General features: G+C 35.1%; 2 protein-coding genes across 12 annotated transcripts; one reads left to right on the top strand and one right to left on the bottom strand.

Annotated features, from left to right (window-relative positions):
• On the top strand, nt 1-21721 carry LOC146930832 (uncharacterized). 11 transcript variants are annotated; one of them, XR_015006501.1, is made up of 5 exons: nt 2-212; nt 6240-6287; nt 6420-6571; nt 6762-6880; nt 8858-9492. XR_015006501.1 is itself a non-coding variant. In XM_085702277.1 (4 exons), the coding sequence occupies exon 4, from the start codon at nt 11989-11991 to the stop codon at nt 13324-13326; it is 1338 nt and encodes a 445-aa protein (XP_085558403.1). In that variant the 5' UTR covers nt 121-212; nt 6240-6287; nt 6519-6571; nt 11987-11988; the 3' UTR covers nt 13327-17601. The 11 variants fall into 11 exon arrangements, 4 of the variants coding, with proteins under 4 accessions (XP_085558400.1, XP_085558403.1, XP_085558402.1 ...); XR_015006502.1 differs by lacking the exons at nt 6762-6880; nt 8858-9492 and adding an exon at nt 21086-21721 and having other exon boundaries at nt 1-212; XR_015006500.1 differs by lacking the exon at nt 8858-9492 and having other exon boundaries at nt 11-212; nt 6762-7509.
• On the bottom strand, nt 19435-23952 carry LOC146930831 (cyanogenic beta-glucosidase-like). The gene is made up of 13 exons (XM_085702273.1): nt 23756-23952; nt 23434-23503; nt 22029-22087; nt 21863-21938; nt 21701-21778; nt 21505-21592; nt 21141-21396; nt 20876-20991; nt 20426-20643; nt 20297-20328; nt 20080-20182; nt 19874-19982; nt 19435-19766 (listed from the first exon to the last, which is right to left on the bottom strand). Exons 1-13 carry the CDS (start codon nt 23915-23917, stop codon nt 19595-19597), a joined length of 1539 nt encoding a protein of 512 aa, XP_085558399.1. The 5' UTR covers nt 23918-23952; the 3' UTR covers nt 19435-19594.
• Between the last annotated feature and the right edge of the window lie 185 nt (nt 23953-24137).

The raw sequence follows: 24137 nt of genomic DNA, 5'->3' as shown, positions 1-24137 counted from the left end.
GACGAATGTTATTGTTGGATTTCATGTGAACACAAAAAGAGCATAAAAATATCATGATTTGGATTGATGTAAAGGAAATTAGTTTAGCCCGTTTGGTAATTAATTGATTAATTCAAATCCTATATTACCTTGCATTCTTTACCGATCTCTTCATATCAAATCTTAATGAAGCAATTTCAATAGAATGAATCTCTCTCTCTCTCCACCAATCGGTAAGTCTCATTCATTCCATTTGTTTATTCATTATTTTAGGATTATGTTCTTATCTTAGTTTCCTACTCTACTCGTTGATTCTTAAGATTTCTCCAATTGCAAAGAGGGAAATAAAAGCTATGAACCAAACCAATCTAAATAATATTTTTTTTATTCTTATTTACTTTGATTACCATTGTTTGAAAGTATAAAATCGATAAGTACAAGTTCTATGCAAATAGAAAAAGAAAAAGAAAATTAAATTATTAGGCGCTAACACAATAACTAAGTAACAGTTTGTGGAGTTTTCTAGAAGAGTCGTATGGACGCATCACTCAATAACATACTCATATTTTTCAATTGAAAAACAAACCTCTACTTGTTTGGCAACATGTATCTGTCTATTATATATAATTACTGAGAATGGTCTATAAACAAATTGATGAGTACTGATGATTTCTTCATGAAATTTCAATGGTCTATATCTTTATCTTTATATATATCAATGTTAAACAGTGCTGATTAACCCTAATCCCGCTCTTTTTTATTAGCTTTAAAAATCTTTATGAAAAAAATTACTTGCAAGGACATGAACCAGGTTCCAATTGATCACCCTTTAGAGTATTTAACACTAAGCCACACAAGTTTTTGGTGAATTAATTTCACCTCATCGGTAATCTTTGTCACTAAGCATGAAGTACATGTTCGCGGGTAAAAAACTTATGCACGTACATGCCATGACCACTACTGGATTGGATCAGTTATTTAAAAAAAAAAACTCTTAACCAACTACGCTAATAAAAAAATGTGACTCTCTTATCCCACCATCCCACTAAACGACACGTTACCCACAAGGCCATAACCCTTTCATTCATTTGTCCCCTCAAAAAAAGAAAAAAAAAACTTTCATTCCATTCAAATTGATTCACACGTTATAAATAAACTATTGGTTTTCTTTTAATGGTTTTTTCCCTTAACATGCACTAATAATGGTTTCCCTTCTACATTTATTCATGCTTCACTAGAAACCAACGATTTTTCCCCTCTTCGACAGTCCATGATTTCTGATAGATCTCTGGCAAGTGCACCAAATACTATCGAAGTAGTAAAAATATCGATCCCACGAGGACTGTATTAATCTCAATTCAGCAATAAGGTTAATATTTAGGATGTGTAAAATATTTTGTTTGCCACTAGGCAGTAGATTTGATTTGCATAAAAAATAAATAAACAGAAAATAGATATAGTTTTGGAAAAGATAAAGAGAGATGAGATTAGGTCTTTCGAATCATCTATGTTCCCCTAATTGGTATGCTGCACCTATTCTTATGAATGATTTTCTAGTCCCACGATAGTTAACAAAATAGTCCTAATCAATCCCTTGAGTTAGGACCCTCCTCTTAAACTACAGCCCCTAATTCCTTAGGTGGTCTAACAATCTTTGAAGGTTTAAAGCACGTTAACTTAATATCACTAATAAACGATTATCCATTCCTAGACTAACCATGTTTATTAGAACAATTCAATTAGGTCTAAGTAGAAAGCTATGGTCAGTAGTCATTCATTCTCACTAAAACATATTTATATTTGATCAGGATATAAAAAGCATTAACAACAATTGAATTGAATAAAGACTAAATAATCATTCACAATAAATAGAGTTTCACAGCAACATGTTTCAATTAGGTTTACACCAGAATCATCTCAGACCTAATCAAAGGAAATTAGCTAGACATGGTTAAAGTAATAAACAACATAGTAAAGGAAAATAACCGATAAAGCTCCGTCGTTGTCGGAGACTCGGCGTTGCCTCTCAAATTAATTCCAACCGCTGTTGTTGAATTCTTGATGCTCCTTTGTTACTTATGCCTAGCGTTTTTCTTCTCTCTCCAAATCTTGATTCACCGGCTGCGTTTCTTGTCCAAGCCGTAATCTCCCAGCCTCCAAAAACGTGAATGAATGGTTCCTGTGTTGTGAGCTTCCTTTTATAAACATTTTGAGTCATGGTTTTTACTTCCACCAATTGTAGTATGCCACATGTTCCTTTTTATTTTTATTATTATAATGACCCATGATAACACCAAGCCCACTTGTTTCTTCTTTTCACACCTTCCATTTTGCGACATTCTTTTGTTTTCTTGTGCCTGAAACTGACTTTTGTTTAAATAGGAAAATCTGGCCGCGCCACAATCGTATCACGATGCTAATAATCGTACCACGATTTGGCCTTAAACCCTAAAAATCCTTCCAGATCCATCTTGCAATCGTACCACGCCAGGAGGAATCGTACTGCGATTTGGCTTCTTCAAGAACATGTGTTCTGACTTCAAAAATCGTATTACGATGGTGAAAATCGTACCACGATTCCTGGATTCCAAGTCTTCCAATTTTCTTGCTTTTCTTGCTCTTCTTGATGCTTAAACTTGCTTGTGAACTCAAAAATATCATGAAAAAGACTCTAAAAATAGTGCATGACTGACTGTCATCACAACCCCAAACTTAAACCATTCCTTGTCCTCAAGGAATTTGCTTGCAATATTGACAATCGACAGTAAAATAACAATTACCTGATCAAGCGATAGTACCCAAAAGTTCAACTCCTTACTAGCTAAAGATGAGCTAGTTTGACTTGTTTGCATCCACCAATTCACAACTCCACGCAACAATTTGAATAGGGTTCACAGTCGACATGCAATCTACATATTACCATACCCTTGAAAAGTTTCTAAACGTCAATCAAAATCAATATCATTACACACTTTTGAGGTCTTCAGGGTTATAACGGGGCTTAGGTGAAAGGTGGGATATATTTGGATAAGTAGGCTACACAAAATTTGAGTTAGGCATTCCTACGAAAGTTAAAGTACAAAATTCAATCCTTCCTTCATTCACCTTGTGGAATAACAATCAATGCAAAGGTACTAGAGAATATTTTCAACAGTAGGGACAATCGAGTTTGAAGTTACTCGGATTTTCAATGTGTTTTGTCCCTTTCTTTTCATCATTTCATTTTCATCATTTTTTTTTCTTCATACACCATTTTTGTGTGTATTTTGCATGACAATTTCTTTTTCTTTCATTTTTGTTCTCTTATTCTCTAGTACCCCCACCCCAAACTTAATTGGTTGCAAATTCCAATAGCAACCCCAAACTTAATCTTTAGCAACATTCTACAATGCCTTAACTCAGAAAATACATTAAGGGACAAATCCTAAAAGTCTCTAGGCTTGTAATGTAGTTTGTCACCGAACAAAAAGTTCTAATCCTACCGGCTCAAATTGGCTAAGAAATGGATAATATATAACAATTAAGATCAGGGTAGGCTTCAAAAGGCTCACAGGACCAAGCACTTTTGCCTCAGTGTGCTAATGACAAAGATCAATCAACAATAGAGAAAAATCGCAAGTTCTAGAAATGTAGATGCATGGAATAATCTAATATATGTAAATTGAAAAACAAAATTTGGCAATGAACCTTATGGCTGAGATTTCTGGGAGTTGTGACTACCTATCTTTAACTGCCGTACATTTCGCCTTTGAAATACCAAGTCACTCCTCCTTTTGAACTTTTGGAATACCACTTGAACAAATATTTGTTACTAAACTGGAAAAAGTCAACAAACAAGCAAATTCATCAATAATAAACAAGTTCAGATTCAATCACATAACAGGGGGATACAACTGAGTTATTCAAACATACTGACAATTGTCTGACTCAACAATAAAAATAAAATACTGAAAATAAAGACATAATAAAAAGGATGGGTTGCCTCCCACCAAGCGCTTTCTTTTACGTCATTGAGCTTGACGCTTCAACCAATGCTAGGGTGGAAAATATGATAGAAAGAATATATCATCCTTCTTCTTCCTCTTGTTTGGTAGGAATTCCATGAATTTGTAACAAAGAAGTAAATGCTCCCATGCGCTCATAGTTAAACCCTTGGAATTTAGGCTCTCCCACCTTAGAGAAGGACAAGCAACCATCTGCACACGAGTGATTTTCTTAACCCCTGTTTGTTCAGACTTCGGAAAAATGTCAACACTCCTCACTTTTGGATTTTCTTCCACCACAACCTTGTGACACTCAATCTCCATCTGAACCAGCTTCCTCTGAGACTCATGTGCTTTCTCAACAAGATCACCACACTGAACATCAAACTTTTCAAATAAAACTTGATTTGACCCCAAGAAATCATCTAAAATATTCTGAAGTTGAGTATTGTAATCGATGTTGATCACCTCTTTCTTCCCTTCACCATCACTACCTGGTTGATTCGCCTCATAATGACCACAACTCGAGATTTTGTTGTCCAAAATTTTGATCTTAAAAGATATCATATATTTTTCATACTGCAACTTAGCAATCTCTTCTGTGTCATAGAGGAGTACCCTGTCTATCATAGCTGCAAAACTTGGATAAACTTTTCAGTAGCACAGTACAATGAGAAGAAAACAAAGAGCATAATATTATTTTTTTTATATAAATATATATACAAAAATATAAATGACAGAAATCCTAAATAAAAACAAAATTGTCAAATTGAAATGACTTAACAGTCCCCGGCAACGGCGCCAAAAACTTGATAGATCTCTGGCAAGTGCACCAAATACTATCGAAGTAGTAAAAATATCGATCCCACGAGGACTGTATTAATCTCAATTCAGCAATAAGGTTAATATTTAGGATGTGTAAAATATTTTGTTTGCCACTAGGCAGTAGATTTGATTTGCATAAAAAATAAATAAACAGAAAATAGATATAGTTTTGGAAAAGATAAAGAGAGATGAGATTAGGTCTTTCGAATCATCTATGTTCCCCTAATTGGTATGCTGCACCTATTCTTATGAATGATTTTCTAGTCCCACGATAGTTAACAAAATAGTCCTAATCAATCCCTTGAGTTAGGACCCTCCTCTTAAACTACAGCCCCTAATTCCTTAGGTGGTCTAACAATCTTTGAAGGTTTAAAGCACGTTAACTTAATATCACTAATAAACGATTATCCATTCCTAGACTAACCATGTTTATTAGAACAATTCAATTAGGTCTAAGTAGAAAGCTATGGTCAGTAGTCATTCATTCTCACTAAAACATATTTATATTTGATCAGGATATAAAAAGCATTAAGAACAATTGAATTGAATAAAGACTAAATAATCATTCACAATAAATAGAGTTTCACAGCAACATGTTTCAATTAGATTTACACCAGAATCATCTCAGACCTAATCAAAGGAAATTAGCTAGACATGGTTAAAGTAATAAACAACATAGTAAAGGAAAATAACCGATAAAGCTCCGTCGTTGTCGGAGACTCGGCGTTGCCTCTCAAATTAATTCCAACCGCTGTTGTTGAATTCTTGATGCTCCTTTGTTACTTATGCCTAGCGTTTTTCTTCTCTCTCCAAATCTTGATTCACCGGCTGCGTTTCTTGTCCAAGCCGTAATCTCCCAGCCTCCAAAAACGTGAATGAATGGTTCCTGTGTTGTGAGCTTCCTTTTATAAACATTTTGAGTCATGGTTTTTACTTCCACCAATTGTAGTATGCCACATGTTCCTTTTTATTTTTATTATTATAATGACCCATGATAACACCAAGCCCACTTGTTTCTTCTTTTCACACCTTCCATTTTGCGACATTCTTTTGTTTTCTTGTGCCTGAAACTGACTTTTGTTTAAATAGGAAAATCTGGCCGCGCCACAATCGTATCACGATGCTAATAATCGTACCACGATTTGGCCTTAAACCCTAAAAATCCTTCCAGATCCATCTTGCAATCGTACCACGCCAGGAGGAATCGTACTGCGATTTGGCTTCTTCAAGAACATGCGTTCTGACTTCAAAAATCGTATTACGATGGTGAAAATCGTACCACGATTCCTGGATTCCAAGTCTTCCAATTTTCTTGCTTTTCTTGCTCTTCTTGATGCTTAAACTTGCTTGTGAACTCAAAAATATCATGAAAAAGACTCTAAAAATAGTGCATGACTGACTGTCATCAATTTCTATCACGCTTATATATTTATTTATTTTTTTGCTTGGCAGGGACAAGCCATGTGTTAATATTGAAAGGAAAACTGCTACATGTTAAAGGTAAATCTCCAGTCTTTCCCATGTAATTGTTCTCTCTATTTTGCTTTCCTTTCATTCATGTTGGAGTTATAGGTGTTATCTATGTTTATGTTGAAAATATAAACAAATGGACGTCTTCTCTTCATGTTGCAGTTATTTCTGTTCAAATTTTGTAATTTAAGGGCTTCTGTTGAAACATTATAAAGCTTTCCATTTATCTCATTTGGTTCGATTTCAACTCCTATGTTGTAGTAATTTTCTCAAGTGCTTCTTAGTCTCCCTAGATGCTTCTCAAGTTCTACAAGGTAATTTTAAAATTGGATATTGATCAATTTCATTTGGAGACTAATTAGTAGAATTTTCTATTTAAATAACTTATAATAAAATAAAATACAATGCTAATTTAAACAAATTTAGTTACGTTGGCTATGCTACCTCTACTTTACTTTCATATATCTCAATATCATTTGTAAATCTCCACTGCATTTGCTGTAGAAGTCTTGGCTTTCATAGGGTATACTCCAGTCTCACCACCATACATTTCATTCAAGGATGTCCCCTGTTCAGTTATTTATCAAGCAATAGAAGATAAATTTTTTATTCATTCACATTAGGTATGATTTTATTGACAACAAAACCCGAAAATGCTGATTTATCAGATTGAGCAAATTGTTTTTTCATTTACCAAGCTTGAGAGGAAGGCCAACAATGAAACTCTTAACTTGGGGAACTAACATGATATCTATATTATACTCACCAATATACTTAGATTAGTATTTGAACATTATTTACATTATAAATCACCTTTAATCATCAATTAAATGTTTGTTTAGCAAAAAAAAAAACTAATGTTATTTTCTAACATGCCGTGAGTATGGAGAAGATGTCAATTGAAAATATGCCATGAAATATGAGAATTTTGACATTAAGAATGTAACTATATATGTAAAGGTCACTTCCCTAGACTTCTTATTCAGCAGAAATTCTATCATTTGCCTGTTTATATACTAAAACTTCTTATCTATGATAAAGTTTTGTTGAGTTAAATTCATCATGTATTATTTCAATTGAAGAACTTTGTGTAGAAAAGTTAATCATATAAAAATTTAATTTATTTTTTAAAGGCTAATGTTAACTTGTGCCCTCAAGGCACATGTTAAGATACTCATTATAGAAATACACATATCAAAAGGCGTGCATTCAACTTCTTAAAAGTTGTTATATTGTGTTTTCCAATGCAAAATTGCTCTATTTAGGTTGCTTAACATGTGCCCTAAGGGCACAAGTTAACATGACCCTTTTTTAAAATGCTCTTGAAAGGCATATTATGACGATTTTAATCTCTATATTGTATATCTATTAAGTTCTTTAATAGACCCGTGCATCGCACGGGTCGAAAGTCTAGTAATTGGAGAATAGTGTGCAAATCCTATTCCCATCCCTAATCCACCTTTAAAATATTATTACTTCCAAAGAGCCATCCCTAATCCACCTTTAAAAAAATATTATTACTTCCAAAGAGCCATCCCTAATCCACCTTTAAAATATTATTGCTTCCAAAGAGGTTTGGAGGGAATCGAACCGCGTAGCACAGGACAACACTTCACAACTTTTGCCACTAGATCACTCATGTTTTTGTTGTATCAAACAAATTGATGAGGGATGATGATTTCTTCATGAAATTTCAATGGTTGCTGACACTATTATAAAAAAAATACTTCAGCACAATAAAAATTGAAATTCAAATTGCTAATGCCTCTATCATAAAAAATCAATGATGATTGATGATTTCTTTCAATAATTTCCCTCCTATTATTAGTGTAATGCAAGGCTTGAACATAGTGTTGACTGATGATGATGGTGAAGATATTAATTTAACTTCAAATGTTGTTTGCAGGGAAGTTTTTCAAAATTTATAATAACAAAGCTGATATTAGCTAATGTTTTAATTTACAAAATTCATATAATGTTTATTTCTTCGGATTGTAAATTCAATGTTTTTAGTGTTCGTATATTTTTAATGATATATTTATTTATTTTAACACATATTAAACCATAAGACCCGTGCGTCGCACGGGTCGGCCGACTAGTTTATACACTTTCACTAAACCCTTGAAGTTTGTAAGGCCTAGGGTTAGGTTTTGTTTGCAATCCTAACTTAGAAACCAAACGCGTACTAGCTACATTAGTACAACTTCCTCTATCAATGATTAAAGAATATGCGTTTCCTTGAACTAGACATCTTGTGTGGAAAATTTTTTCTCTTTGATTTGATTTTTCCTCCTTAGCTTGATTTCTCAATATCTTCCTAATCATGAGGAATTCTCCACTTGGAATTTCCCCTTCCTCCACTTCATAATCATTTTCAATGTAACCATCATACTCCTCTTCCTCATTTGGTTCATTCTCCTCAATAAGCATAGTTCTCTTTATAGGACATTGAGATGTGATAAGTGCTAGGAAGTGATAGTTTCATGTTATATTTTAAGCACTTTTGTTACTTGTTTTGCAAGTAATTTAAGGAAAAGCCGAGATAAAAGTGATAATTGCCTTATTACGCTTTAATTACCTTACTTTACCCAATTGTGCAGGATTTGACCTCAAGACACTAAGCAAGCATGAAAAAGCCAAGAAAAGTGCAAAAGGCCGCAAGTACTACACTGCTCGCGAGGCGAGCACATCAGCTCGCAGTGGCGAGCTTCAATTCAAGCCACAAAGCCGTGAGCACCCCCTTGCTCGCGAGGCGAGCAGAGCTACTCGCCGTTGCGAGTAAGGGCGGTTTGACCCTCCCAGGGTGACGTGGCAGAAGCTTAATGGTGAAGGAAACAGTACTCGCCATGGCGAGTAAGGCTGCTCGCGAGGCGAGCTCAAGCATAGTGGGAATTCTATAAATAGCCCACTTGCTATTCTTTGTAAATATCTTGTCATATCTTAGCTTGATATTTTCTTAGCTTCTCTTAGGTTTTAGTTTAGATATTTTCATAGAGAGAAGTAAGGTAGTTCTTCATTGAGTAAGATTGGTTTTGGAAGTTGGATCTTAATACTTTGTTGAGACATCACAAGTGTAATGAATCCTTCCTTTTCAATCCATCCTTGCATGGCTTCCATGATGATGAGTAGCTAAATCCCCTTTGTTGGGATGAGAGGTACTTGATCTTTGCTTAACATGTAATCTTTTGATTTTGCAAAATATGATTCTAGCAATTTATATTCAATATTGTTGTTATTCTTGTGTTAATGCTTTCAATGAGATTCAAAGATGATTTGGACACAAACTCTTGAATCTTGAGCTAGAATAGCAATATATCTTAGGTTAACTTACTTGACATCTTTGTTAATCTTGCGATAATCACCATAATCAAGAGCTAAATGCTTTCGTATAACTTAACCAGGCTGGACACGGTCGATTAGGTTATCCGATCGACTTTGTTATCGTTTAAGGAATTTGGACACGAATGTTTAAACGATAACTTAGAAATAATTATATCACTTTGGACACGAAGGATAGTTTAGAATTGATTGTGATAATGTTGCTTATGAAGCTAGAATTCATATGGATCAATTAGGTTACGTGTGACGCTTGGTTAAGGAACGCTACTCCTAACAAGTTTCAATCCTTATTTATCTCAACTTTTACTTTTTGCAATTAGTTTAGCTAGATACATTTCAATTAAAACAAACAAGTACTCTTAATACTTTGAATGATAATCGATGTTAAACTGTCATTGATAACACACTATTCCCTGTGGAGACGATACACAAATACTTATCTTGTTTGAAGCAAAATTACTTCATCAAAATGGCGCCGCTGCCGGGGAATGGTGTTTAGTTATTATAGATAGAACGATTGATATATCGTTTTAAGTATTTGTCTATAATCCGTAAATAGTTTTATTTATTTGATAGTTGTTTGTATTAACCCCTTGTTGATAAACAAAGAAAAGTTTCTTGTAAGTTGTGTCCGTTTTAGGATCACCACCAAGCCAAAATCATGGCTGATCATGGTTACTTCAACTTCTATACTCCACCCGAGTATGAATCCTATCCGCAGTATCAGCAACATTCTTATGAAGATGAGAGATACAAGGTGATTGAAAATACTTTGAACATCTTCATGCAACAATCCATGATAAACATGCAAATCACCAACCAAAGATTGAAGACTTTATCACTTCAAATTGGGTTGATTCAAGCACAAATCATGGATAGCCAAGCCAACAATCAATCCACTCTTAGAGAACAAGAAAATAATCCAAACATGTTTGAGAGAGTCGGAGAGATTGTTGAAGAAGTTTGTGTTCAAAATGAGGTAGTTACAAATGTTGATATTAAAGAAGCAAGGGTGGTTGAGGAAAAGGAACGGTTACAAATCAAGGAAGATTTAATGGTAACAAGAGGGAAGAAGATGAACAAGGTCGAAATCGATCGAGTCATTGATGAAATTTACACCTTGTTCAATAAACCAAAGCTAGGGAGGTCATGGACTCCAAATCATTTGTTCCTAAAGTTCATGGAATTTCTCCCAAAGCGAAGGAGTACAAAAGATGATGTGCTTTCCGTTTCATTTTGGCCGCCCTAACCAAAAAGGCGTCGAGCTAAAGACGTAAAACAAGCGCTAGTTGGGAGGCAACCCAACGTTGTAAGTCTTTTTTTACTGCTTTCTAGGCATATTATTTATTAGGATCATGTGCATACATCAAACCATCTAAAGCAGGAGCCAAAAAGAAAACCAAAAATTCAAAATTGTCATCACTCGCGAGGCGAGTAAGTCTGCTCGCCACTGCGAGCATGCAGGTAGTCAAAATGGGTCAAACGACCAAATCACTCGCCACAGCGAGTAGTGTTGCTCGCGAGGCGAGTAAGCTCAGTTGGGCAGTTACACATCCCAAGGCCACTAACTCACATTAACTCCCCCATTATTTTCCTTAAACCACCCATTTTTATCTTTCCCTTATCATTTTCGTTTTTACACTCTCTCTCATCAAAAATTTTCACATTCTTCTCTCTAACACCATCACTAACCCTAAATCTTCAAAGTTTCAATCAAAGTCAAGACAAGGCCACTCATTCTTTTCTGTTTATTTTGCACTTGCTTCAGTTTAATCTTCCAACAGGTTTGAATCATTTCTTCTTGCTTCAGATTTTTTTTTTTTTTTCAATTTTGAATGCATGTAAACCCTAGGATTAGAAGATTGAAGGTTGATGAAACTTTTGTTCTGATTTAGCACCCAGATGCCTAAGATGAAACAGAATCATGCACAATTTCGTATTGCTTTTCTCTCTAAAGCCACATCTTTTGGTTAACCCTTTTGTAAATTTTGAAAAATAAAAATTAGGGTTTTGTGGCATAAATTCGAATTGCAAAACAAAGGCATGATTCAATTCATCTTTAGGTCATTACCAGGGTCGAAAATGCTTTATTTAGGGTTAGAATTCATGAAACTGAACAACTGTTGAAAAAAGAATGGATTTTTGAAAAATTCTGGGTTACTCGCCGTGGCGAGCTTCATAACTCGCGAGGCGAGTGTCCATCTTGAACCCAGAAATTCATCTGCTAACTCGCCACTGCGAGTAAAGCTGCTCGCGAGGCGAGTAGCTTCAGAACCTGAAATTTTTGTTCTGGTTTGAAGTTCTAGTGATGCCAATTGTGCTGATTTGTTTCCATACAGATTTTTGACTGTTATATTGTATTGTGTATGGATTTCCTGGCTGTTTTGTAGGTATGGCTCCTAAGAATCCTCAAAAGAGAAAGAAGGGTGAAGCCTCTGCACCCCAACCCTCCCGAAACCAAAGTTTTGATATGGGTAGATTTAAATCCCGCTTTCATCAGGAGAGGTATGTCGAGTTGCTCGACCAAAACATGTGGGCTGAGAGAGTGTTTAACATAAGTCCTAATGGACCTTACGGGGAGATTGCTAAACTTTTGAAAGACCAAGGGTGGGATAGACTGTGCAACCCCATGACCAACCTGAATGTTGAGCTTGTGCGTGAGTTTTACGCCAATGCTCTTCCAGAAAACCCCTTCACTGATATCTTCCCATATGAGACTGTTGTCCGGGGTCGCACCATTAAATTTGATAGGGCAGCCATCAACAAATACCTTGGCAATCCCTTCGAACTACCCCATGACCATGAATATGATGAATTTCACACCAAACAAAACTTGGGGCACTTTAAGGTTGATGAAACTCATGAAGAAATCAAACGATTTCTTTTGCTTGAGGGTTTCAACTATGACAAGAGTGAAGCCGGGAGAGAACACCGCTGCCAATACAAATTCATGACTAACCCGGCCAAAATAATCCAAAAGTTTATCCTCTACAATGTCATGCCAAGTAGCCACATGTCCGATTGTGTTGTGGAAGTGTGCCCTCTTATCTACTACATTCTTAAGGGCAAACCCGTGGATATAGCTCGAACCATTGCTTGGGAGTTGAGGAAAGTCGCTTTACAAGGGAAGGGTGAGCCAGCAGCCCGCCTATTCTTCCCCGGTCTCATCATGGGACTCATTAAGGATACCGGTATGAAGCTTCCTTCTGCCGTTCATGAGAAAATTCGCAACCCCATCAATGATATTTTCATCACCCGTTTCATCATGGGTGAATCTAAGAAAGATAAAGGTAAGGGGAAGCAAGCTTCATCTTCACAGGCACCGCCTCCACAGGAAGAACCCATGCCATTCCAACCCACTGCTGCCTTTGATTTTGCTAGCTACGTTCAGTGGCAACATCAAAGCAATATGCACACTTGGAATATGCTGACAGCCCAAAACCGTGCAAACACCTACTTCCAACAATCTCAGTATGTCATGCAGCAGCAAGTAGGCTACCCACAGGAGGTGATGGATCAGTTCATGACACCACAGGCTTTTCAGAACTATGTTAATTGGCCTGAGGGCATGCCAGGTCCATATGGAGGGGTTGGAGACTTTGCAGGGCATGAGAATGCAACCATGGGAGAAGATGTAGGTGGTGATGAGGATGATGATAGAGATGATCCAGCAAATGTACCGAGTGCTACATCTTCTCACGATGGCTCGGATGATGATATGCAATCTTAAGGAGGAGGAAAAGTCTTGAAAGCCAGTTCTTCATAGAATGATTTTATCAAGCTTTCATTCATTTTCTTGCTGTCTTCCTTATAATTCATTTGCTTTCTCTTTTGATACTTTTTGAACAATGTTACTTCTTTTGTGTTTTGATTTAGCACTAATGACTTAGTTTATTTTTGTATTAGTACAATCGTATTGTGTTATGTTGTATTGTGTTTCGTTGGCACAATTAAATTAATTAGTATTGTGATGTCTTATTTATCTTAGTATTGTTTATTTTCGTATTATGATTAGTTAAATTCATGTTTAGCAAATATATATTTTTTTTGTATGATCAAGTACCCTTTTGGTTTTAATAGCCAAAGCTTAAATTTCAATCCTCAGATGATTGATATTGATTCATAGTTATGATTAAAAGCGCAAAGCCAAGGTACAAGTTTCCAGTTTTTCTAGGTTTTTACTCTAATATGGAACGAGTACTTTGTGCAAATTTCATTTCATTTAGTTCTTTACAATAATTTATTTGTTTGTGAACCATGTAGTACTAGCCTAAAGTGAGGAAACCTCAAATGTTTGTACATATGCAAGGAGACCGGTTTTCATTGTTTAACTCGGTTGTTTTATGTTAAATCCAATAATTGTTTTAAATTGTGTGAAGGCATGGAAGTGATCAAGGCACATTTTTGTTATTGAGTGAAACGTACTTGACCACAAATAGCCTACCTTGTGAGAAGAGCGAGTATTTGCTAACCCACTTGAGCCAAATGAATCGGAGTCATCAATTATGAACTGTCAATTCATAAGCACAATGCTTGATGAAGTTGCCTTTAAATTTTTCAAAATTCAGTTCATCTTTGACGCACTTTAGGACTCTGATATGTTTTTAATTGTTGAACCCTAAAATTTCAATGTTATTTGTCCCTTTTGCCTTAGAGTAGAGGAACATTCAATTAGGGTATTTGTTGATTCAAGTTGGGGAGAGAAGGTAGATGTAAATCTTTTGTCAAGTACAATGGTGTAATTTTATCTTTGATCAAGACAACATGTTGTTGTAAATACAAAAAGAAAAGAAAAACAATGTGTACATGAAAAGAAAAAGAAAAGAAAAACAATGTGTACATGAAAAGAAAAAGAAAAAGAGAAAAAGAAAGAAAAATCCAAAAAGAAAATAAGTTGTCAAGATCAAAGTGCTTCATGTTTAAGCACCAAGGGTTTGTAATGATTGGTAGGAAAGGTTGTGAAATTTAATGGTTGATACAAGGAATGTTCCTGATTGTTAGGCTTTTTGATTTCAATTGCCCCACATATGACATTTCTTTTGTAGCCAAGCCAAGTTATAACCCTCAAAGACCTTTTGATCCATGTTCTTTATGCCTTTTGAAATGATATTTGGATGGACACATAACTTGATTGGAATGTTAACTTGATTTCCGGATGTGTGTTCATAACCCTCATTTGTTTGTTTTCAATTGTTTATCTACTTTCAAAGAAGTGTGTTAGGTGTGGTTCGTGAATATATGTATTATTGTTTTGAACTATTTGGCATGAGCTTTGTACATAGGACTCATCTCATATTAGTAGTAGAATTCTAAATTAGTTGGAAACTTAGCCTTGCACGCACATTCATTTTGAATCATTATCTGAGAAAGTTTTCAAAACCTTTTGTACTTGTGCCTTGTTCTATTAACTTGTTTGATTTTCAATCTTTTGTTTGAGGACAAACAAAGAGTTAAGTTGGGGAGAGTTTGATAAGTGCTAGGAAGTGATAGTTTCATGTTATATTTTAAGCACTTTTGTTACTTGTTTTGCAAGTAATTTAAGGAAAAGCCGAGATAAAAGTGATAATTGCCTTATTACGCTTTAATTACCTTACTTTACCCAATTGTGCAGGATTTGACCTCAAGACACTAAGCAAGCATGAAAAAGCCAAGAAAAGTGCAAAAGGCCGCAAGTACTACACTGCTCGCGAGGCGAGCACATCAGCTCGCAGTGGCGAGCTTCAATTCAAGCCACAAAGCCGTGAGCACCCCCTTGCTCGCGAGGCGAGCAGAGCTACTCGCCGTTGCGAGTAAGGGCGGTTTGACCCTCCCAGGGTGACGTGGCAGAAGCTTAATGGTGAAGGAAACAGTACTCGCCATGGCGAGTAAGGCTGCTCGCGAGGCGAGCTCAAGCATAGTGGGAATTCTATAAATAGCCCACTTGCTATTCTTTGTAAATATCTTGTCATATCTTAGCTTGATATTTTCTTAGCTTCTCTTAGGTTTTAGTTTAGATATTTTCATAGAGAGAAGTAAGGTAGTTCTTCATTGAGTAAGATTGGTTTTGGAAGTTGGATCTTAATACTTTGTTGAGACATCACAAGTGTAATGAATCCTTCCTTTTCAATCCATCCTTGCATGGCTTCCATGATGATGAGTAGCTAAATCCCCTTTGTTGGGATGAGAGGTACTTGATCTTTGCTTAACATGTAATCTTTTGATTTTGCAAAATATGATTCTAGCAATTTATATTCAATATTGTTGTTATTCTTGTGTTAATGCTTTCAATGAGATTCAAAGATGATTTGGACACAAACTCTTGAATCTTGAGCTAGAATAGCAATATATCTTAGGTTAACTTACTTGACATCTTTGTTAATCTTGCGATAATCACCATAATCAAGAGCTAAATGCTTTCGTATAACTTAACCAGGCTGGACACGGTCGATTAGGTTATCCGATCGACTTTGTTATCGTTTAAGGAATTTGGACACGAATGTTTAAACGATAACTTAGAAATAATTATATCACTTTGGACACGAAGGATAGTTTAGAATTGATTGTGATAATGTTGCTTATGAAGCTAGAATTCATATGGATCAATTAGGTTACGTGTGACGCTTGGTTAAGGAACGCTACTCCTAACAAGTTTCAATCCTTATTTATCTCAACTTTTACTTTTTGCAATTAGTTTAGCTAGATACATTTCAATTAAAACAAACAAGTACTCTTAATACTTTGAATGATAATCGATGTTAAACTGTCATTGATAACGCACTATTCCCTGTGGAGACGATACACAAATACTTATCTTGTTTGAAGCAAAATTACTTCATCAAGATGTAATATGCTCTTGACCATGACACTTAAAAACACTTAACATTTTTGTTAGTAGACACACTTTGAGATGGATTTGTGTTTTACCTTTTGTGTCAATTGTGGCCTCTTTTGTTGATGATGAGGCTCTCTCCAGCTTTGACTTGTCCTTCCAACTTAGAGAGTTAAAAGAAGAAGTGTTTCTCCTAATTTGACTTTTCCTTTTGAGTTGTTGTTCAACCTTGATGACTTGATGCATAAACTCATCCAAATCCACATAGTGATGTAGCCCCACTATGTCACGTATTTCACGATTTAGGCCATGAATAATTCTAGCCATTGCTGCTTCATTCTCTTCCACCACATTGACTCTTATCTATACAACCTCCATCGCCTTCATCAACTATTTTGATTTCTTAAGTGAATCTTTGAAATTTATTGTGTAATTCTCTATTGTAATAGGATGACACAAATCTTCTCCTCATGATTCTCTTTATTTCCTCCCAAGTCTTAATTTGTGGCTCTCCATACCTCCTTTTATCTTTGACAATTTGATCGCACCACACTATGGCATACTCCTTATATTCAAGGGATTCAACCAGCACTTTTTGAAGATTAGTGTAAGTGTGACAATTAAAAATTTGTTCAATTTTAGTCTCCCATTTCAAATAGACATCCGGATCACTTTTTCTGATAAAAGTTGGAACCTTTATTTTTATGCCTCTCATATACCTTCCACCCTTTCTCTCCTCTCTCTTCTCCTACGCCACCTATCCTTCTCATCTCCACTATCATCATTAATTTCATTTGACATCCTTTCCAATTCATCAATTCTTAGATTAAATTGCCCGCTTAATCTCTTGACATGTTGCATTTGTTCCATCGTTGCTCTCATTTTAAGAGCCAATGCTACCACACCGGTGAAGATGGACCAGATATGATTATGAAACTTAGTGAAAAATAAAAACAAATGTTTAAAATTGGGCTTCACCACTCCACTCACGTGTTAATTACATTCATTTCTTGGCTTCTTCTATAATGAACCAATCTTGTCTTTTACCACTCAATTTCTCATTTTCGTTCTTTAGAGGAGCCAAATCAATCAATACAAGAAAACAAATTTACTAATGGCAACCAAAAAATATATGAAGGCTTGGAATGAAAGACAAACACAAAACAATAAAAAGATAAAAAAAAAAAAAAAAAACAAGTATTAAAGGTAGACAAGGTAAAACAAAGAAACAAAGGAATGAAGATAAAAAAATTAGAGGGTGTGTGTGTGTTTAGATTTGCAAGAACAAAAAAAAAATATCTGCTTCCTTTTTCACTCTTCTTTCTTTTTCTACAATGCTTTTTTTCTCTTCTTTTAAGTTTGAATTTTTTTTATGTATGATGATGATGATATGATTATTGTTGGGATAAGACAGTCAGACAGATATATGCTCTCAAGAAGACATTGACCAAATCTTTTGCTATGAAAAACTTGGGTGTAGTGAAGAAAATTCTTGGAATGAAAATCGTTAGAGATCGTTCTAAAATAATGTTGTGGATGTCACAAGAAGTTTATATCAAAACAGTTTTTGAAATGTTCAACATGCAAAATACACCATTTGTGCATGTTCCAATGACCAAGAAAAATAAGAAATGGGTTAGTTTCCCTCTTCTTCAGTTGTGGATAGTCTTATGTATGGCATGGTTTGCACGAGACCATAATCGGTTATGTTGTAGGGGTTTTGAGTAGATTCAAGTCGAACCTAGAAAAGGAACACTAGAGTTCTGTGAAATGGATACTGGGGTATCTAAAAGGACAGGGAAAAGTGCTTATGTTTTTGGCAATGGAAATCAAATTCTTGTTGGATATGTAGATGTTGATATGGCGGGAGATGTAGATTCAAGGAAGTCTGCATCCGGATATCTTATTACTTTGGTAGGGGGGAGTTGTCTTATGAAAATCACGACTACAAAAGTGTGTTGCTTTAAGTGCCACAGAAGCATAATACATAACAATAACTAAATCATGTGGATGAAGAAGTTAATGCAAAGTTAGGACAAAATCAAGAAAGTTATGTTCCCTATTGTGGTAGTCAAAGTGTAATTCACCTCAGAAAGAACTCGACATACCATTCAAGGTCAAAACGCATAGATGTGAGGTATCATTGGATATGTGATGCGTTAAAGAAAAACTACTGCAAATAGAGAAAATTCACACCGATGACATCGGGGATAATATGATGACAAAAGCTCTACCAAATGAAAAGTTAAAATTTTGTAAAGATGCTTGGCAGCATCCCAAAACTAAATTCAAGATATTTTCGCTTTGGCTTGGAAGGAGAGAATTGTTGGAATCCAACGAAAAATAGTGCACCAAATTAAATGTTAAAGTTCTCCTTCAGTATGCCTATGGATCATAGCATGTAGTGACTAAATTCCAATGTGTCAGGAACAATTTGAAAAGCTTGGCAATTGATAGCCTAAGTTGGAAAATGAGAACCATACACTTAATGCACTTGGTTTCAACAAACCTAATCAAAGTAACGAAGCACAACATAATCTCAGAGTTGAGAGAAAAATTGGAGTTCCTCACAAGAGAGTTACGAGAAAAATAGAAAGTCTCGGTTAGTGTTTTGAGAAAAAAAAAATATAATGAAGTAATTTGTAAGAATTGTATCTACAAATTAAGATACATAGTAGGTTTACTTAAAAGTAAAAATTTGTATCTCCAGTCATTATCACAGTGGAGTTCAAGAGGGTCTACAGATCCTGTGGTTTTTCCTTATTCACATTGAGAAGATTGAGAAGGTTTTTCATGCTACTAAAATTTTCTTGTGTAATATTTTACGTTCTTGTGTGATATTTTACGTTTTCCGCTTAGTTCCTATTTTTGAGTTCACGGAGAGGGAAATTATGCAGCATTTCCCAACAGAAAGTGTTATCTCGTTTACATTTAATATACGTACCTGCTGCGAGTGAAAAGCAATGTAGTGCGTACAATTCACATATTCGACGGTTCAACTTCTAGAATTGCAGAGCGAATAATAAATCCTTTAATAAACCTATAAATTCTTTTATTAGTGATTCTCATGTTTCACATAAATCATTGAGTGACTTTCATATCACTTTTCTAATCCTAAGTTCATTTAACCAACTTCTCAAAAAAAGTTCATTTAAACAAAACTTTTCTTGGAACAATGCATAATACATGTCTAAGATCTTTTGAGGAAATTCTTGAACCAATGCGCCGAGAGTTTTGGGTGTCTTTTCAAGTTGTCTTTAAAATCCACAAAGACGAGTCCAAATCGCAAACTGAAGCCAGATTCCCATTCAAAGTTATCCAACAACGACCATGCAAAGTATCCCTTTACATTCACCCCATCCCTGCAATGCATAAAGTTCAGAAAAAACAAATAATATCCATAAGCCTAGTACAAATGAATAACTAGGGGCATAGAGCCGCTTCTGAGTTCTGATAAAGCATTACTCACCTGATTGCAGTTTGAAGATAATAAAGATGACGATAAAAGTAATCAATTCTGTCGGTATCTAAAAGGGATTCTTCAAGTGATAATGTTGGATCGTTGAATTCATCACGACCTATCAATTAATTTTATCAGACTTTCATTAGCTTTATTAATAATATTACAGTATTACGTATATAATATCTTAGAAAATAAGTACAGTAAAGTATTACCGTTTTCAGTAATGTAAATTACGGGATTGTTGTAATGCTCCTTGACGTAAAGCAACAATTGTCGAAATCCTCGTGGATAAATGCATAACCAACTGGAAGCAGACTGCATATAATCATAAATAAAGCCATCATTACATTTTAGAAATAATATTTTGGAGCACAAAAGCTACAAAATTGATATGTAAGTTAGCTTCTAATGAAATGATGAAATACATACCATTGGACCAAGGGGCTTGCCATCATGTTCAACTGTCATAGAAAAAAATTAATAAATCATGCTTAGATATAAATTTCAGAATATGAACTTAATTAACTACCATAAGCATATAATTAACTTGATAATTACATGTAGCATTAATGAGAGAATCAGTTTGTATCGCTGGTCTGGCATTGCTTAGGTGAGGTGCATCAGCAGCATAATAGGAAGAGTAATAGTTTAGGCCGAGAAAATCGAAGGACCCCTTAAGATGCTTGGATTCTTTTTTGGAGAACCTTGGTAGCCGGTTTCCCACCAAAGATCGCATGCTTTTTGGATAGCTGCCTTTTGTGATTGGATGCATATACCTACAGCAAAATGTAAAATGCAGATGCAATCAAATGGCACATCGTTGCATTTAAATTCAGGAAATCATACATAACAATATTTCTTTTAAATTCAAAAGAGTGTGAACCAAAATCAAATGAAGTTGGTCGACAGTCTTCTTACGAAGTGGAATGATAGACCACTAGATCATATCGTGAACATATTTTCAAAAATTGTTAGTGTTGGCTACGAATAGTAAAGTTTAATCTTTACCAGCCAAACATGAAGTCGAGGCCTCGTAGTGCAGCATCAACGTCTGATTTTGCTTGAGAGGCTGGCTCAAACCAATGGGAGAGTAAGGTAATCCCTATTTTACCGTTTTGAGATGCCTGCATTTTTTAAAATTTTAGTTAGCGACAGCTGCAATTAGTTCACATTTTTTAAAATCTTGGTTATTCATGTCTCGTTTTATTTGAATTTCAGGACATAAAGATCCAGTTCCGAATTTGAATAACATTTTGGTTTTAAAACAGAGGACCTGATATTTGGTCCGGTACAGTTTTACAGCAGCAGCATGAGCAAGAAGTTGGTAGTGTGCAGCCAAATATGGTTCTGTTCCCGAATCACCGCCTGTGCAATTCAGATTTAACCAATCTGAACATCGACCCGGTGCAAACTTTCCATATGCATAAGCATTCATGCTCACACTCCATGGTTCATTCAAAGTAATCCAATGTTTCACCCTATCACCAAATTCCTTGAAGCAAAGTTCAGCATAGTCCCTAAAATCATCTCTGCAAGATTGTAAATTACATAAGTTAATCAGTCAATTTCAGTTACTGTAAACTTTTCCTAAATAATCATACAGAAATAGCTCTTGATGGAAAATTGTTGTCACTCACACAATACGACGGCTTAAGAAACCGCGATACTCATCCTCTAAGGCTTGAGGAACGTCCCAATGGAAAAGGGTTACATATGGTTGCATACCTGCATTATTCTCAATGATTATTTTTCATTAACAACCATATGGATATGATTTTAAATTCTAATACAATGTGAAAAGTGGAAACACAGATAAATTTTGATGAATTTTACCATTGGCCAATATTTCGTCGATGAGGTTGTTGTAGTAGTTTATTCCCTCCTGGTTTACACCTCCACTAAACTTTCCTTCTGCAAATAGTTGATAAGAAATTTATGATGGTTACTATAAATCACCAATATACAACGACGAATATTAACAAAAATATGACTTACTTGGTAGTACTCTAGACCAAGAAATCGAAAATCTATAAGCATCCATATTCAAATCTTTCATGATTCCAATATCCTCCTAAAATACATAAAGCATTCTTTCAGAACTCTAAATATAAGTTACATTTGTATTTAATGTACCTCTGCAAAACTACAATTTGGACCATACCTTGTACCGATGATACGAGTCGTCGGCTACATCTCCATTGTGTCGATCTCTTATTTTTTCTGTAAGACATTTCATTATGAGGAATTTACAAGTCATGTAACTAGGCAATTCAATTTACAAGTAAAACAAGCAATAAGGTATAGCAAGTTGCACTAAGTTGAATCTAGAAGGCATCCAGAAGCTACTTATGCTAAAAGTGACCCTTCGACATGATTCTAGCACTAAATTGAACGGAACTTGCTAGATCTCACATGCATAAAGAAAGAAGCTTCACCAAATTCACCACGAGTTCCATTTAGTCAAGACAGAGACTTATGGACATCTAGATTCATGGTTTAAAATTGCAAACCAGGTCATGTGATGCGGCCGCAATATTGAAGTTTCAGTAGTGTCCATAACCGCAACATAGGGAGTGCAACGGTCGCATTGCATCAGACTATGTAGTGATCACACAAATTATTATTTTTTTAACAAAAGGTTAAGAGTAAGTAATCAATTATAATATCTGGAGTAACCAAAGAAAATATATTCTATAATCTATATTCGATTTTATAGTTATAAGATAAGTAATAAATTAGTATAATATTTGACACTCATAAAAAATAAATTCATGCCGCAGCGACTGAAATAAGCAACCTTGCAACCTGCAACAGCCACAATGCCCACCCGCAATTACATTTGCAACCGACTGCAATTTAAAACCATGGATCAAATACATAGGGTATGGTGAAATGTTCCCCCCAAATGAACAAACATCAATTCTCTACAGCAGGCTTTATGGTGTCTCACGATAAAGCCTGATGCAGTGGATCCATTTTTCCAATCAAGATCAGATTCACTTCAGTCACTATTTTCCCGCATTCATGTAGTTGAGACATTAACGACCATCCGATGTGATGTTGATCGGAAAATCCAGAAAAAACAGATTTGGTTTTTATATTTAAATTCACAAAATACCTAACACAAATCAGGACCATCCGATCTTGATCGAACACTCACCGAAACAGGACTGTGCCACTTTACTAACTGCAGCCGATCAGACCAATCCTAATGGCTTGCAGTAGATCCATTTTTCAAATAAATATTAAACCAAAACACATGATACTTTTCTATGTAATAAAAAAAATTACGCATGAGTCGAAGCGAACAACCACCTGCGCCGCTAAAGCCTTTTTGGATAGCGAAACCAATCCAAATAGAACACGTGATACTTTTTTGAGATATTAAAAAAAAAACAAAACACATGATACTGTTTTTGTTTTTTGCCATAATAAAACACGATATTCAAAGATACAAGACATGATGCTGTTTTTTTTGCCACAAATGAACATAAAAACAGAACACACGACGATATTCATATTTGTTTCAAAATTGAAAAATAAAAAGAACAGTGATTAATAACAACCTGGGTATTTATGAGTAAAGGTATCCCATATACTTGGTCCTTTTCCACCTTCTCTTGCTGCACCTTCATACTAAAAATTCAAAAAACATGAAAATATAAAATCAGTACACAATTAAATGTCTAATAACTATGAAACACGGGCACTCCTTGGATTAGGCGTGTGTGTCATGACACAAAATTATGTAATTTTCTCAAATTATTAAACTATGTGTCAGGTGTAGTGTCGTGTCTGATGTCCGTGTCCGTGCTTCATAATCTAATAACAACACTTCTACGTTGCATGCATGTTTGCATAAATTGAAAGATGATTGTTGGGGCATACCTGGAATGCAGAGGAAGCTGTTCCAAAAACAAAGCCTGGTGGAAAACTGGTCCGATTAAAATCAGAAAAGTCTTGAAGATGAAGAGGTTTAATAGCATCAATATGAGTAACAATGGATAAAAGAGAGAGTAACATAAACACGTTGAAATTAAATGGTGCCATTCTTAATTCTGATTATTATTCAGAAAGTGTAATTCAGTAACTAAATTACTTTCGGTTCGTTTTATAGGAGGAGGGAGGAAATTTCTTTGACTAAAAATAATATAAAAAAAAATAAAATTATATGGAAAATTATGTCACTTAATGTTTAAATTTATGTCGACATTACCTGCATTTAATAGTGGATAAGAATGACATAGGAACTTTCCTTAATGGATTAAAT

The sequence above is a fragment of the Medicago sativa genome, chromosome 4 (genome assembly GCF_051527215.1).
Source record: "Medicago sativa cultivar Bolivia chromosome 4, Bolivia_mono, whole genome shotgun sequence".
Taxonomy (NCBI): domain Eukaryota; kingdom Viridiplantae; phylum Streptophyta; class Magnoliopsida; order Fabales; family Fabaceae; genus Medicago; species Medicago sativa.
The sequence above is the reverse complement of the archived record's forward strand: the minus strand, read 5'-3'. Positions and strand labels throughout refer to the sequence as shown.